Source organism: Mus pahari, chromosome 3, assembly GCF_900095145.1.
Source record: "Mus pahari chromosome 3, PAHARI_EIJ_v1.1, whole genome shotgun sequence".
Taxonomy (NCBI): Eukaryota; Metazoa; Chordata; class Mammalia; order Rodentia; family Muridae; genus Mus; species Mus pahari.
This window is the reverse complement of record NC_034592.1, coordinates 56,793,220-56,810,717: the sequence shown is the minus strand read 5'-3', so window position 1 is coordinate 56,810,717 and position 17,498 is coordinate 56,793,220. Positions and strand designations below refer to the sequence as shown.

At 35.9% G+C, this 17,498-nt stretch overlaps 1 protein-coding gene across 3 annotated transcripts in view; it reads left to right on the top strand.

Annotated features, from left to right (window-relative positions):
• Tlk1 (tousled like kinase 1) overlaps positions 1-17,498 on the top strand; it is a 118,436-nt gene that overhangs the window by 63,512 nt on the left and 37,426 nt on the right. For all 3 annotated transcript variants that reach the window (XM_021192069.1, XM_029535863.1, XM_029535861.1), the window contains 4 exons: positions 9,686-9,761; positions 12,855-12,901; positions 14,785-14,880; positions 16,579-16,668. In XM_021192069.1, the coding sequence (XP_021047728.1) occupies positions 9,686-9,761; positions 12,855-12,901; positions 14,785-14,880; positions 16,579-16,668 (309 nt within the window). The remainder of the gene's footprint in view (positions 1-9,685; positions 9,762-12,854; positions 12,902-14,784; positions 14,881-16,578; positions 16,669-17,498) is intronic.

Below are 17,498 nucleotides of genomic sequence, written 5' to 3'. Positions count from 1 at the left end.
AGAGAGAGAGAGAGAGAGAGAGAGAGAGAGAGAGAGAGAGAAACAGAAACAGAGAGATAGAGACAGATGATTGGTTTACTGTTGTTCTCAGACAGAAAAAACTTCCAAGTTGATTGAATACAAAACTTAATGGAAGAAAAAAGTCAGATTGTTTTAACTGAAAACTCATTCTAGTATAGTGAATGATATATTCTAGTAGATGCTCAGTAGAAGTTTCTTTAAAGAATAAGTAAACGTCTCTGCCAACCCATCTCCTTCATGATGCATCTTCATCCCTCTTTGTCAGCAAATCCATGCCATTCATCTCAGCTGCTCACATTACTATTGTTTAAAATGATGATGCCAGTGTGTTAAGTCATCTAAACAATCAGTTTTCAGGCTTCTAGCTCTCAAGATTGAATTCTATAACTCTTCCAAATTGTTAAGAACCCCAGTAAACTTCTTAAATGTAGTTTACCAGTTTTTACCACTTTAGGAATTTAAAATAAAATGTAGGACCATTTAAATTAAATGTAGGTTTAAATACACAACCTATAAATCAGTCTCCTCAGCTCTTTTGCACTGTGGCAGCTAGAATGCCTTCAAGTATTGCCAAATCCAAATGCTGTCTGATAGTGGGAGGGAAAGGTCTGCTCACTAACAGAGCAGAGGAAATGTAAAGTATATTAACCATGGAGGTGAATTATAACTATCTAAAATTTAAATCACCAAAATGTGCAAACAAGCTCACAGTGTCACTTGCCCATAGTCACACACATGGTAAGTTAATGGTAGAAATCTTAATTCAAAAACCTGTGTCATTGTAAAATGATGCTCTCAGCTATAGAAGTGTGGAGAGCTATGTCTTGATAGCTAAGGTAGTGTGGAGCTTACTGGATAATCACCCTAATCAGACTTCTGAAAACTAATTTGGAGTACAGAGTCTTTAGGTTTAAGATAATTTCTAGCAGTTGTCAGATATATCAGCCCAAGTAAGGCCTGGAGTAAGAGCACTCACAGGGGTTAATGTCACATGAGATACTTAGATTGTAAGGGCTCTGTGCTTTAGTAGAGTTTTAAAGATACTAGAAAGATGCATTTTATGGCAATATAATATGGAAAATATTTTACTAATGATCCTTTATTTCTCATTTTCTAAAATAACCAAGTAACCACGACAACCTACTGCCCAGTGAATCTGTATATCCTAATTAGTTTTCTCCTGTATGGCACAATTTGGGTTTTGAATTGTACTAGACAATTATAAGAAGTAGTGGTATCATTTTATGTGTATGGGTGTTTTGCCTGCATGTATATCTGAGCACCAAGGGCGTGTCTAGTGCTGGTAGATGCCAGAGAGGGTATTGGATACCGTGAAACTGGAGCTCCTGATGGTTGTGAGCCACTATGTGGTGCGGGGTCCTCTGAAAGAGTAGCCCGTATTTATATTTCTTTCTTTCTTTTTTTTTTTTCCAATTTTTTATTACATATTTTCTTCATTTACATTTCAAATGCTATCCCTCCCCTTGCCCTGCTCCCCTACCCACCCACTCCCACTTCTTGGCCCTGGCCTTCCCCTGTATGGGGCATATAAAGTTTGCAAGACCAAGGGGCCTTTCTTCCCAATGATGGCTGACTAGGCCATCTTCTGCTACATATGCAGCTAGAGACACAGCTCTGGGGGTACTGATTAGTTCATATTGTTCTGCCTATAGGGTTGCAGACCCCTTCAGCTCCTTGGGTACTTTCTCTAGCTCCTCCATTGAAGGCCCTGTGTTCCATCCAATAGCTGACTGTGAGCATCCACTTCTGTATTTGCCAGGCACTAGCCTCACAGGAGACAGCTATATCAAGGTCCTTTCAGCAAAATCTTGCTGGCATATGCAATAGTGTCTGTGTTTGGTGGCTGAGATGGATCCCTGGGTGGGGTAGTCTCTGGATAGTCCATCCTTTTGTCTTAGCTCCAAACTTTGTCTCTGTAACTCCTTCCATGGGTATTTTGTTCCCTATTTTAAGGAGGAATGAAGATCCACATGTTGGTTTTCCTTCTTTTTGATTTTCTTGTGTTTTGCAAAATGTATCTTGGGTATTCTAAGTTTCTGGGCTAATATCCTCTTATCAGTGAGTGCATATCAAGTAACTGGGTTACCTTACTCAGGATGATATTCTCCAGACACATCCATTTGCCCAATAATTTCATAAATTGATTGTTTTTAATAGCTGAGTAGTACTCCATTGTGTACATGTACCACATTTTCTGTATCCATTCCTCTGTTGAGGGACATCTGGGTTCTTTCCAGCTTCTGGCTATTATAAATAAGGCTGCTATGAGCATAGTGGAGCATGTGTCCTTATTACCAGTTGGAACATCTGGGTATATGCCCAGGAGAGGTATTGCTGGGTCTTCTGGTAGTACGATGTGCAATTTTCTGAGGAACCACCAGACTGATTTCCAGAGTGGTTGTACCAGCTTGCAATCCCACCAGCAATGAAGGAGTGTTTCTCTTTCTCCCCATTCTCGCCAGCATCTGTGCTGTCACCTGAATTTTTTATCTTAGCCATTCTGACTGGTGTGAGGTGGAATCTCAGGGTTGTTTTGATTTGCACTTTCCTGATGATTAAGGATGTTGAACATTTTTTCAAGTGCTTCTCAGCCCTTTGGTATTTCTCAGTTGAGAATTCTTTGTTTAGCTCTGTACCCCATTTTTTAATGGGATTAGTCATACTTATATTTCTTAAACCATCTCTTTAGCCTAGGAACAATATTCTTAATTTTAGAGACTATGAAATACATATTACACAGGAAATTCATAATTTAGATAGATAGATAGATAGATAGATAGATAGATAGCCTTATCTTTGTCCCAATGATACATCAAAATCACTTCTAGAGTTCTAAAGGCATTTTCCTAGAAATAGTTGTATTTGGAATGGATACTCTGTTTAGAAATGAAAACTTTGTAAATTATTGAAAATCACTGCCAATAGATATATGGTAGAACTGTTGAAAATAAAACTAATCTATACTCTCACACACACACATATACACACACACAAGATAAATAAAATGTACTGTTGTAGAGTGTGTGTGTGTGTGTGTGTGTGTGTGTGTGAACTTAGAGCTTGCACCAGGCAAATTCTTTACTACTGAGCTTATTCTACAATAGTGCTAATTATTATGTACAGATCTTGAAATGTGGTCAGTATTCTTGTATATTAATATTGTTAAGTATAGGCTGATAGCCTTTGAAGTTAAATTTTGGAATGTGAATATTCTACATTTGGTCTTTGTCAAAGGCTGAGAAGCAATTCATATTTCCTGACACCATATTTACACTTAAAATTATCAGAGACAGTTGGATGGCTCAGTGATTAAGAACACTTGATGCTTTTGCAGAGGTCCTAGGTTCAGTTCCCAGCACCCACATGGTGACTCTCACCATCAGGACCTCCAGTTCCTGAGGATCTTACCTTCTCTCTGGCTTCTACACGCACATGCATGATGCATGCAGGAAATCGTCTAGAAACTAAACACATAAAGTGAAAAAAGATCTTTTTAGAGAAATAATGTGTAGAGTGTGTGTGTTTGTGTGTGTGTGTGTGTGTGTGTGTGTGTGTAACTAGGAACTTGTGTTTAAGGTACTGACTGCAGTGTGCGTGTATGCCTGACAGTTGTCATTTCCTGTGAATCACAATGGGACATAACTTGACATAACTTGAAACCACTGTTCTAAATTTTGCTTTTGTAATGACTTTAATAATGCCAGGACTTCAGGGTAAATTAACTCAAGTTATTGCTTCCCAAACCCTACCCAACTCGTCCCTCACAACTGTCCTGTATGACTGCTTGGTTTTGATTTTGTGACTTAAAAGCTGCTGACAAGATAATTTGAGTAAAGATAAAGTTCAACTGGATTCTAATTTTATAGTACATTCTATTTTGCAGTTTTAAAGGGAAAGCCAGAGAAAAGAGAATGTCTGTAAACAGTTATGATGCATAACATAAAGAAAATGGCCCACTAAATTATCAAATTACTCTTCACTTATATTGAAAACTTAGTATGTTCTTTTTAACATATGGAAATTTAGTTTTAAGTGACCCAAATCAAGCTTAGGTTGGAATGGGAGGATGGTAAGTAACATGGTTGTTAGAACTCAGAGAGTATATACCTCAGAATTAGACTTACTGTCAGTGGAGGCAGGTGCTGGGCATGCATGATAACAGTGAAGTGTGCAGGCTTTAAAAAAGTGGGGCAGTCGATATTTGAGTTGAGTGTTACCCATTTCTTCCTGCTGCTTTCCACTTTAATATGATACTGTCATGTAAAAGAAGCAATACATCATAAAATAAAATACACTCAAAGTTGCTAATAGCAAGAAAAACTTAGAATAGCAAGAAAAACTTATTTGATGATAAGGTTTCAAGATATTGCATACATAAACTTCTACAGTAGATTTTAGAGTTAGCAGTGTAACAGATTTTCTTTCAGGGGTCAAAGTTTCATATAAAAATTTCTAGATAATAATTATTAAAATTCTGTCTCTTTTTCAGGGGTGGGCTATTCAGTTCCATGTGAATGTCCATATTTCATAATAAGTTTTTACAAAAATGTAATAAAATACAAGGAAGCAAGAAAAAATTTACAACAGAAGTTTCTATATTCTAATCTAGTCCTTAAAGTTTAGAGAAAACAGGATATCTTTTAAATTTTTTTATTTAACATGTATGTATTTTGTTTGCATGTATGTCTGTATACTACATATGAACCTGATGTCTTGCAAAGGTTTGAAGAGGCTGTAAGAACTCCTGGAACTGGAGTTACAGATAGTTGTGAACAACCTCCTTGGAGATGCTGGGAACTGAATTCTGGTCCTCTGAACAAGCAGCCAGAGCTCTTAACAACTGAGCTACTGCCAGCCCTGAAAACTGACTCTTACACACTTGGCATACTAGGGGAAGGGACATTAATTTGCATTGACTGCTTTTTGGTAAGGATCCATGTTTTGGTGTGTGCCATTAAGTAATAAAGATATTTCTCAATTATTATCCTGTCTCAATCTAGTTTAACAAGTTCTGTCCAAAAATGTGGTTAACCATTGAACAGTAGGATAAACTGGATGGCTTAGTGGTTAAGAGTCCTTTTTGCTCTCAGTTAGAGGACCCACGTTTAGTTCCCAGTATATGTGTGGTAGCTTGCAATGATCTATAATTCCAGTTCTAGGGAATCTAATTCAATTTTGTGACTTCTGTAAGTAACAGGTATACACATATTACACATGCAACCCAAACACCTGTATTACATATTACATGCAACCCAAACACCTGTATACATAAAACTAAAATTAAAAAACATATTAAACACTATTCTTAGCATCTGTAGGCAAAAGTTTGTCATGACATCTGTTCACATTACAATAACCATCCCTGAATTTGGTTTGTGGATATGAAACATTCAGACAGGCAGTGAGTTGTACTTTTCAAGTCAACCATTAGCTTGATGAATATTTCACCAAAGATATTCAATATTAGTATGACTTTTTGTGTGTTTTAAAGTGTTTAAGTCTTAAAGAATTTAGTTGGAGAGAAAGTAAATATTGCCCTGTTAGCTATAGTGATTTTGTTAAGGTTTTATCTAATGTATGTTGCCTATGTAGTTAGGCTTTGTGGAGTCTTAAGTAATAGAGAGAGCAAACTGTATTGTCAACCTCCTTTTGGTTGATGTGCTATATTTTCATACCCTGTAATGCCTTGTTTAGTGTATTTATGCTGGTAATTTTAAGGGTCTCTCTCTTCTGCGGCTCATAGGGATAAGATCCATAATGATTTATGCCCTTAAGTTTGTCACAGCACTAACATTCTTTTTTCTTACCTTAAACTTATTTGCATTGAACAAAGACAATTTCACCTTTAATATAAACCAAGAAGCACATGATTAGCTATAAATATAAAACCTTTGTTTGCTAAACACTAACCTAAGTCTCAATGAAAGTATAGCATTCATCAGTTGTATCACCTCTAGAGTGCTTTAAAATTTGCCTTTGTTTTTCAAACAAATTTCCAAGTGTTAGAAAATACTATGTAAGTTTGTACTGTATCAAGTCAAATGCCAGAGTACTGTGTCTCAAAGCTGGCATTTGTAAAGCTGAACTGTTTTGTGTGTACTAGAGTCTTTCCTTCTCCATTTTCTCCTAGCCACTCTTCTACTGTTTGTTGGATTTCTTCTTGGGCCTTTTATAATAATGTATCCTTTTCACCTAGCTCTAAACAAATTCAACTCTACCTTCCCTGCCAATCCTTACTGAGATCAGCTACAGTGGGTTAGTTGAGAAAGGGAGAGAAGGAAAGAGAAATAGCATCTTAAGCAAGGGCAATAATAACTTGAAAAGTTCTATAGAAAGATCTATGATCTATGAAAAATTTACATATTATATATATAAATATACAAGTTGTGTCCAGAGTCAGTTCCAGGACAGCCAGGGCTACACAGAGAAACCCTGTCTCGAAAAACCAAAAAAAAAAAAAAAAAATTCTTTAAAAAGAAAACAAAAGAAAAAATAAAAACAAAAAACAAGTTGTGTCATTGATGCCTTTGGATTGCTTCAAGGAAAAAATTGGGTGTGATGAGTAGTTTTTATAGTCATAATATGCTTCTTCATAGGAGCACGAGCACTGATAGAATTAATATATTAAAATAAAATGCTGTGTGTGTAGGTGTGGGTAGCAGTGGCATAAGATGTATCTCTGTAGGTTAGAGCCTTAACTTAGTCATCTTCTCCTTTAATAATTTCTGAGTCCTATTCTCCCTTCAGGCATTTGTGAAACAGTTTGAAAATTGCAGGTAGTATTCTGAACTTTGTTAGTGACAAGTCATTACAGTGATAAAGTATGTTGTGAGTTTCTGTACATTTCCCTCTGAAATTCTAAATCCTCCAATAGGCCCATGTACAAATGAATGACTCAGGATTGGCAGTGGTGGCCTTCATTGAGAATTTTATTTTATGTAATATTATTGCTGCTCAGATTACTTATATTTAAACCCAACTATTCTGTGTACATTTGCACTAGGGTTGTTGGTGGCTTAAACTGTAGGTTCTATGGGAGAGAGAGAGTGTTAAGGGTGTCCATAAATAGAAAATGTTTTGTACATCCTATAAATTACTAATAAGTTTATGAGGGCAGAAGCTACTAATCCTTGTACATTATGACACATAATTAAAGTTTTGAAACAAAGTACATGGACATTTGGGATGATTAATAGGGTAGTTACATAAGAGAATTGATTGGTGTGTACTGATATCATTGTGTGCTGAGTGTACTGCAGGTGTACTGTGTTCCAAGTGTGTTCCTTAGCCAGTCCCCACATTCCTACAGTGCTGACAGTAAATGGATTTCTGGTGTAACATGACACTGATTATAATTGTAGTACATGTTGGATCAAGGGTTTATTAGTCTGTTCAGAAATTCATGGTACCTGGCTCATTAAGATATTACATTCCATACACCTCCAAGTATGTCCAAAGTGAAAGGTTCTCACAAGTGAGAAACATTAGGGCATCCTAGGCGGGCAGAAGGTCTGCATTCAGTAGCTGTGTTCACTTTACAAGCGAACCGAGGTGTATTGTGGCTTCATGGGCTCTGTTGTTCACTCCCTTTCTTTATACAGTCCTTCTGGACATTACCATTTGGTTCCCATCTCCTGTACTTTATAGTTTAAAATTATTTTAGACTTGTTTTTTTTTTTTTCCCTCCTTGTCATTTCTCTTTTTTTTGGGGGGGGGGGGGTGTCGAGACAGGGTTTCTCTGTATAGCTCTGGCTGTCCTGGAACTCACTTGGTAGACCGGGCTGGCCTCGAACTCAGAAATCCGCCTGCCTCTGCCTCCCGAGTGCTGGGATTAAAGGCCTGCGCCACCAGGCCCGGCTTTTCCTTGTCATTTCTCAAACCCGCATCTCATTTGCGATAAACCTCTTGGCTTTCTTTCTTTACTGTAATCATGACATCATTATTCCACCTCCTTTAGAAGAACTGACCCTTTCCCCAAAGGTGTATTTCATTTCCCTACTGAGAAATTGTGTTAAGAGGAAGAAAAAACTTCACTAAGTATGACTTTGTCTTTAAAAAAAGACATTGACTATTCTAAAATGCTTATTGAGTGAACTGTGTAATGAATGTTTTCCCAAATATGTTTGCAAATTTGTACATAATATACCACAATCTCACTCTAGCCCTCTTACGATGGCCAGAATGTTAGCATTTTAATGGATTGCACTAAGGAAATCTGTTCCACCCCACCCCCCAATGAAATGTAGCATTCTCAGCCTATCTAAATGAGTGTTCCTTGGAGTAAACCATTTAGAACATGGTATCTTCTAAATAAAACTTGCTGATTCTACTATTACTTTCATAATTAAATTTTATGATTTTTGTTGCTGTGGTTTAGTCAAAACCTAAATATAGAATTCAAATAGGACCTTGGTGTGCTTTAAACTTAGTGTAGTGTTAGTTTACTATGAACAATTGTTATTTCTTGGGTGGTAGATTTATCTGTTGTAGGCTGGGTGAGGTGGCATGCACCTTTTATCCCAACACTCATGATACAAAATGTTACTCTGCAGACAGGAGGGTTACTGTAAGTTCAAGGCCAGCCTGGTCTACATAGCAAGTTCCAGGCTAACTAAGTTATATATTGAGCTCCCCCATATATATTTGTTGGCCTAGATTGTTGAAATATTAATAATTTATTACTGAGGAACTTGTTTTTATTTTAATATAAAGATGTTAACAGAATTTTTGTTTGTTGTATTTTAAAAGTAGATTAACAGGATTTTCTTAAAGAAATTAATCTATTGTTTATAAAGTGAAAAACTTAACAGGCAATGTATGATAGTTAAATAAACAGTAATGTTTTGAAATATCTGTAGTTAATTCATTTAGATTTTGATCCAAGGCATGTAGCATGTGAAATAGAGAGAATTTAAAGAGCATTTGGACTTTGAGGTTGCACAAAACTAAATTTGATTTGACTCTTGCTGTATAGCGCTAGTAGTGCTAACCATGAGTAAGCTGTTAGTCATTCATCTATTTGTCCAGTAATAACATGGTAGGCCCTGTAGCGAAGGGGTGAGGTGGGAAGAAGATGAAATGTTTATCTGTAAGGAATTCAAAGATATAGCTGGGTATAGTGGTGCAAGTATTTAATCTCAGCACTCAAGAGAGAAATAGGTGTATAGCTAGCTGCCTGGGTTACATAGTAAGACTCCCCACCCCCACCAAACGTAATCTATGACTTTGCTATAATTGTTCTTGAATAATAATTGCCAGGCATTCAGGTGAATGGTCTCTTAGTTTGGGTTAAATATGTCAGTTTTTGTCTGTCCCTATTTTCCTCATTGAAATTTAACTTTTATAGACTAAATATATATGAATAGTACAAAAACAGGAAAAAGTTAATTTTCCTCTCTTCTGACTTAAGAATATTAAGGTCTAATTATTCTCAGATTTCTCATTTTTCCTTAAGACAAATTCTGTAAATGTGAATCTCAGTTATATCTTCTAAATTAATTGCATGTCAGTGATTGAATTTGTATCCTATAGGCACCATTGAATGCTTTATTTGACCTCAAAAGTAAGATGATTTTTATATTGATAGTAATGATTTTGCATATTAAGACTGTAATTTTAACTGTTCTTAACTTATTTTCCTTAGACACCAGAGAAGAAGCAATCAGAGTCATCCAGGGGAAGGAAGAGAAAGGCAGAAAGTCAGAATGAAAGTAGTCAGGGTAAGCGGACGCCATCTTCCTGCAGAGACCCTGCACGCTTAACAATCTATTACTCGGATTTTTAACTAATTAGGGTAGTAACTATTGAATAAGCGGCTTCGTGGTTCAGAAATTGTCTATCTAGTATGTATTCTTTGTATTTATAATAGCTTAGGACTGTAAACCAAAGCATGAAACTGCAGACCTTCATACTGTAGGGGTAGTTAGCTCATGGTTACTGTTTGGGGACTTTAACATTTTCATATTGTTTATTTGGGCTTAGAATCTTGTAGGCATTTCTTTATCTCCTTTCAGTTTTCTATTTTATCTCACTTTAAAACTAGCAACCCATTCTCTTTTTTATTAAAAAAAATTACAGGAATAATTAGATTCTCATTAAAGCACCTGTTTTTGGTTATGCTTATTTTCATCCTTTCCTATATATCTACTTTTAAAAATATAAACTAAAAAGTTATTTTCATTATATTACACATAATCTTTAAAAATTCTGTGCGTGTGTATGTGTGTGTGTACGCACACACATGTGCTTGTATGTGTAGTGCTTGTGCCTATGTGCTTGCAGATGAGTGTATCTGTGTTTATGTACACATTCCAGAAAGAGTGTTGTGTGTCAGGATTCCTCTGTCACTTTCTGCCTCTTTGAGGAAGAGAATATCCCTGAACCTAGGGCTCATTTTTCTTGCTTGGGCTGGAAGCAGCAAGCCCTAGTAATCCTCCAGTCCCCTTTCTGCTTGGACCTGGAATTACAGGTGTATTAAGATGCCCAGCTTCGCCGGGCGTGGTGGCATACGCCTTTAATCCCAGCACTCGGGAGGCAGAGGCAGGCGAATTTCTGAGTTCGAGGCCAGCCTGGTCTACAAAGTGAGTTCCAAGACAGCCAGAGCTATACAGAGAAACCCTGTCTCGAAAAAAAAAAAAAAGATGCCCAGCTTCTTATGTGGGTGCTGGGATCCGTCAGTTCTGGGATCTAGATTTTAATCTATGTGATCACACACCAAGCACTGCGGACCAGAAGATGTGATTTCTTATAACCAACTGGTACTATTTAATTTGGACCCTGGAAAGATGTACGATGTACAGTAACTTGGATTCCTCAGTCATGTATACATAGGAGTTGCATGTTTTGCAGCCAGTCTTTAGTCTTATAAACTGCCTTATCACTTACATTTAGCACTGGCCTCAAAGGGTGTGCTATAGCAGTTGTCTGGGAAACAGAACAGATTTGTCTAGGGCCTTTTCAAGGTGTATAGCGTGTTTGATCTCATGTTACAGTTGCTTCCTTTTGTCTTGGAGTAGACCCTCCAACTTGTGGTTAGTGGACATGTAAATTCACTGTAAAGGTACATTAACTCATTTCAGCAGCAGACTCAGAAAATCTTAAAAGTAAACCCCTAAATAAAGTGGGCTTCTGAACTGGCTTAGCTAACTTGTCCTTAAGAACTAGTGTTTTTAGGGGGCTATTGAGATGGCTTAGTAGTTAAAGGCACTTGCCACCAAACTTGACAACTTGAGTTAGAGATCCAACATCTGCAAGTTGACCTCTGACCTCCACATATATCCTGTGCCTGCTACCCATGTCCTCCCAGACACTAAATACAGTTAATAAAAATGAACCCAGGCCTTTTTTCTGTCTGATCTGCAGCCTACAGAAATGCCTGACCTTCTGGGTGAGAATGATTGCCCGAATTGGATTTCCTCATGTCTCCCTCACCGAACATTTGCTTTAGAGTGACACTAGCTTATTGTGTTTCCCACCCTGCCTTTCCTTACAGTGAGCTTCAAACCCAGAAGCAAACTTCCCTTGCCACCTCATGACTATTTGAAGTCATATTTCCATTCCACCACCAGTAATACATAATAGAAGTGCCAATCCTTACTAGGAAATCAGGTCTGTCTCTGAACCTAACAAACAATAATGTAGCTTGGTGGAGTGGTTCTTGGTTAAAATTCAGTTTCTAAACTGAAATGGAAGTGGGGCTGTATCCTAAAATTTAGATGTCACATATATGGGAAAGGATATAGCAGTTATTCAATTAGAAGAAAAGAATTAGGGAAATAGCTTCTAGGTAGGCATCCCTCTGTGTTCTTTACTAGCCAGTGGTATCTCTTCAGAATTTTCAGGGATGTTATCAGAGATGGAAAGAACATTCCTTTGGGATAAGTCTCTGCAATCTAGTCTGACTTAAATAAATTGATATGAAACTGTTGTTCAAAAATTTTTAATAGCATTTGTTGTCTCCAAGTCCTAATTTTTTAAAAATGAAAAGGTTCTTTAAAACTCATAGAACTACATTTTAGGGCAGAACATATAAAGAATGATGTGACCTGTCACAAGACTCTTTAGTAATATGGTCTTAAGAACCATTTGTAAAATGTAGACTTTTAAAACATCCTGTAAATTTGCAGCATTTAGATAACATAGTGAAAACCTAACTAAAAGAGATAAAAGACAAAGAAAATCAAAACATAGTTTACAAAATAACATTGACAATAAGCATATTGTTGTCTGCCAGCATATTAGATTTGGGTTTGCATTATCCAAAGCTGGTTTTCATTGTTATTCTTAACAAAGTGTGGTTTAGTTTGTCAGATACAAAGTTGCCATTTGTCTTTTTAGTTTATTGTTTTTTCTTCTTTTCTGGGATTAATAGATTATTAAGAAACATTAGTAACGTTTTAAAGATCAAATTCCGTTTGATGGGGGATTGACCACGCAGCTCAATGGTAGCATAGGTGAAGCCCTCAGCTTCAATCCCTACACCACTCTACAACAAAGAGAGAGGGGTGGGAGAGAAAGAGACAGGGGGTTCTAATGTTATTTATCTGAGTTTTCAGCAATTACTACGTCCATAAATTGGCATGTTTCTATTAAAATGTGATTTGATTAGATTTTATAAATGTTTAAAGATTATTAGTATTTTTAATACTCATCATTACCTTATTAAAATGCCACACTTAAATAAATGGTTTTATATGCTTCTAATTAAATAAGTTATATTTTAATTTGGCATTTCTCTCTTTTTGATGTAATAAATGGTAGATAATCATGACTGGCCTTTAAATCTATACAATTTTTATTTTTTTATATTTTAGGAAAAAGTATTGGGGGACGTGGCCACAAGATTAGTGACTATTTTGAAGTAAGTTTATTAACAATTATTTCTAATTCCTAATCCAGTGTAGTTCTTCTGCAGGTTGAAAATCATTCCTTTGAAGCACAAGGTCAACGTTTGAGAATATTGTTAACATTGTGCAGTATTTCTTTCCTAGGAACATGAAAAACTTTTAGAGTACTTATATTCTTGGTTAAGCAACCCATGTTGTAGGTAAAGTTAGCTTTTAGTGTTCTTTTTGCAGATGAAGTAAAGTAGCTACCTGAATGACAGAGTTGGAGTAATGGTAGAACCTTCCTACCCACATTGAGCCCTGTGGATGGAAACTAAATAATTGATAAGAGATACGACTCTTAAGCCCTGAAAAAATAATAGCCATGCTTTCAGTCTTTCTTTCTTTTTTTTTTTTAAGATTTATTTATTTTATGCATATTAGTACATTGTAGTTGTACAAATGGTTGTGAGCCTTCATGTGGTTGTTGGGAATTGAATTTAGGACCTCTGCTCGCTCAGTCCCTGCTTGCTCTGGCCCAAATATTAATTTATTATTATAAATAAGTACACTGTAGCTGTCTTCAAATGCACCAGAAGAGGGCATCAGATCTCATCACGGGTGGTTATAAGCCACCATGTGGTTGCTTTGAACTCAGGACCTTCTTAAGAACAGTCAGTGCTCTTAACCGCTGAGCCATCTCACCAGCCCGCTTTCAGTCTTTCTTAATCTAGACTATTTTCTTGCTTCTGCTTTCTTTTGGTTTCTAATTTCTGTTTCAAAACAACTAATGCTATTTCTCCAGTAGAAATGGTTATCTTCACTTTGTAAGAGCAGATTTGGCTGATTAAGACAAGAGCTAAGTTCAGACAACACAAATCTCCAAAGCTTTTCCTTTTCTTTTTGTGGGTGAGAGAGTATTTTTTTGTAAAACTGTTTCTAACTCCAAATTATCCATTGCCCTTTATTTAGCTAAGCCAGTCAGGGTTAGTATCATTAAGAACTTGTGCTCAAGGTAGGGATAAATTCAAGTAATCATAGTAAATTCAAATAATCATAGTCTCTTGAATACCTACTATGTGCTAGATGATACACTAAACCCTAGATAAAGTGAATAAAGAAAAATTCTTGGGTTGCAGGAAGTTGTTTAGTGAACACCCTAGCCATTTTCCATCTCTGCCATTCATATCAAAGTTTATGTTAAAATTAATAAATGGTGAAGTAGACAATAAACTGTACTCCTAGAGCAACCAAGCAGCAGTGAACTCTTTTCTTCTGTTCTTGGCATAGAAGCATGAGCTAGGAAGAAATCACCGTGGGGCAGTTTGTTGGCTTCTCTTTGCAGTTGCATATATTCCGTAAGAAAGTATGGGGTTTGTAAAGAGTTTTTTGTTGTTACAGGGAAAAGATTTGTCCTGTATAATTATTTTATATAATGCACTGAATATTTGGATATCATAACAGATCTTGTGAATGATTCTAAGATAGTTGTGTTTACTAAAATTATATGTAAATATTTAAACTTTGAGATTAGAGACTGGTTTCCTTTAAAGAAAAATTTATAGGGAAATTGCTAAACTTTGGAGGAAAAAAATAAATATGTTCATTTTAGGGGTGATTTATTTGTCTTTGAGTAAACCACAATATTACAAATTATACTCAGAAGATTAGGCATCATTTGTTATATGATATAGTCTTAGGCTTTATATAGCTGAACTTGTTCTTGCTTTTTCTGCACCCATTTAAATTACTGGTTGATTTTTATCTGAAGCAGAGTATAATTAGGTTTGGATGTAGACCATCTGTGTGATGCCATGGATTCCCTCCCCGGCACTAGAGCTAAAATAGGTTATACTTGAATTAACCCCTTAGTGCCAAGCCTGAAGTAGCAACTGTGCTTTCCTGTTTGTTTTCTCAGTACCAAGGTGGAAATGGCTCGAGTCCAGTAAGAGGCGTCCCTCCAGCAATCCGTTCTCCGCAAAACTCACACTCACATTCCACTCCTTCCTCATCTGTAAGCTTTACTGTTCAAGGTTTTAATGTATTGTCTTTGCCTTAGAGGTTATACATATTGAATAACATAATGTGCTATTTTTGTTTTGGTATATACTTTTATATGGTCATATTTATGTTTTAAAAGGGAAATCACTTCAGTGACATAGTTGAATCTTCTTTAATGATCTGATTCTTCTGGAACTTTTATTTTTAGACCTGAGTTTCCTTGCCAGGCGTTGTGCTGTATGCCTGTAAGCCTACCACTTAAACAAGAAAGAGAATTGGGAAGTCAAGGTCGAGGCTAGAGAAATTCCTCAGTGTCTATGAGAACTCTGGCTGCTCTTCCAAAAGACCCAGGTTCAATTTCTCACACTCAAAATGCTGGCTCACCAACATCTCTAAGCCCAGTTCCAGGGCATTTGAAGCACTTTCTGGCCTCCACAGGAACCAGGCATGCATGTGGTACACAGACATACATGTAGGCAAAACACCCATACACATAAGATAAATAAGTAAATAAATAAAAGTTGAATTCCAAGGAATTTAGAGTCATCAACTATAGAGAGAGTTGAGGACCGTCCTGAGCTCCTTAAATTTTTTTTTAAGTGAGTTTTTAAGCTGAAGTTTCCCTGCATTGATTGTACGTATCCAGGTAGTGTTATTTTGCTACCAAAAAAAAAAAAAAATCAGTAGAGCCTGTGGGCTACCATAAATACTACAGTATCTCTTTATATTCAGTTATTAATTTTTAGCCTTGTTTTTGGTTAAATTTCTTAGCATGGAAATAATCATGAATCATTTAGGGGAAATTTTAAGGAAAAGATGGGCTGTTCAGTTCATCATAGAAAAAAGTTATTAGAATAGCCTGTAATATTTTTGTTTCTAACATTTTAAGACATAGTTTTTATGTGTGTTGTTTTGCATCTTAAATTTTATTTTTCATTTACTTGGAAGTTGACTAACCAGAAAAATGCTAACTTTCTGTAATTTGAAGATGGATTATAAATTGGTAAAAAACTGGACTTTGTCTTACTTATTCAAGCACCCTTTCATTATATCCTCTTCTCTTCATTGTCTGTAAACGTACTTAGTCAAGTCTTCCCATTTTGTTCCTTGGGATGCCATACATGGACATTTGCAAAGGAAGGCTTAGGATTCAAATTTGAAAGCTAATATAACATTAATTCTGTGTTGCCATTCCTGTTTACAGATTTAAACTATAGAACTCATTAATAAATGTGTAGTTTTTAGAGTACTTATGACCATGCATTTTTTATTTTAATACGAAAAAATCTAGACTTTTATGATTTTTGTTAGTTTGGTTCTTTCTCATCCCCACCCCCAGGGTCTCTGTATTTTTAGCCCGGGACTCACAGAGATCTACCTGTTTCTGCCTCCCAATTAGTGGCATTAAAAACATGAGCCACCGTGCTCAGTGATTTCTTCTTTTAGTCACAAGAATCTTTTTAATATTTTTGTCCTGGCTATACTTTGTTTATAAAGCATTAAGCTTTTGTGGATCTGAGTATTATAAGCTTCTTTAGGTCAAGGAATGTATGATTGTTCACACTGGTTCTCATACAGAAGGTACTCAAGAATGCTTGGTGAATGACTTAATGATGATTAAAAGTGTTTTAAAGGTATTACAAGATAAAAATGTTAAGTAATTGTTGCTGAGTAGAAACTTTTATGGTAGAAATTTTACCATAATTTTCAGGTTCGACCGAATAGCCCTTCTCCTACTGCATTAGCTTTCGGGGACCACCCTGTTGTACAACCAAAGCAGTTATCCTTTAAGATCACTCAAGTAAGTAATAGTTTTAAATTTTGCTATGATTTTTAGGAAAATTCTGACCAGTTGTATTAACAATTAAAATGTTTATGGTTTGTTCTGTATATAATTGTAAAGCAAAATTAAACGCAAGAGCTAACTTATTAAACTAAAACATTTGCAGGGTAGGAGGAACTGAAGCATCCAACTTAGCACCAGCTTGCCCTTTGTTACATACTTGAGCAGATGTCTCAGGCAATAAAACAACCATATATATATATATATATATACACACACATATACACATACACACACACACACACACACACACACACATATATATATAGTCAGTATCTTCATAATGCTGCTGTGTTGGTTATAAGTGAATACTAAGTTCATTTCAGTGTCTATATGTTTATATCACTATATCAAATTACTTAGATATATTAATGTCACTACTGTTACTATTAATATTCGGTTTTATGAATTTTGAACACAGATCACACGTTTTTGAAAGTTTTTTATTTCTGCTTTGCTTTTTAGTGCCAAGGATTGAATTTGGGCACCAGAGCAAGTAACAGGCAGATGCTCTGCCACTAAACTGTACTCCTAGTTTATACCGCTATTCATTCATTGATTCGTTCATTTTGTTCATTTAGTTAATGCTTTTTCAGACTTAAAATTGGAGAGTTGATCTGTTGATGGAACACCTTAGCTCCACAACAGTATATTTTCTTTTTTTTCTTTTTTNTTTTTTCTTTTTTTTTTTAGATTAGACAGGAAACATTATTTAATATCTGTATGACTCTTTATCCTTGAATTGAACAGAGTAATATGTACCCTCTGGCTTTTCAGGGTTTTTTTTT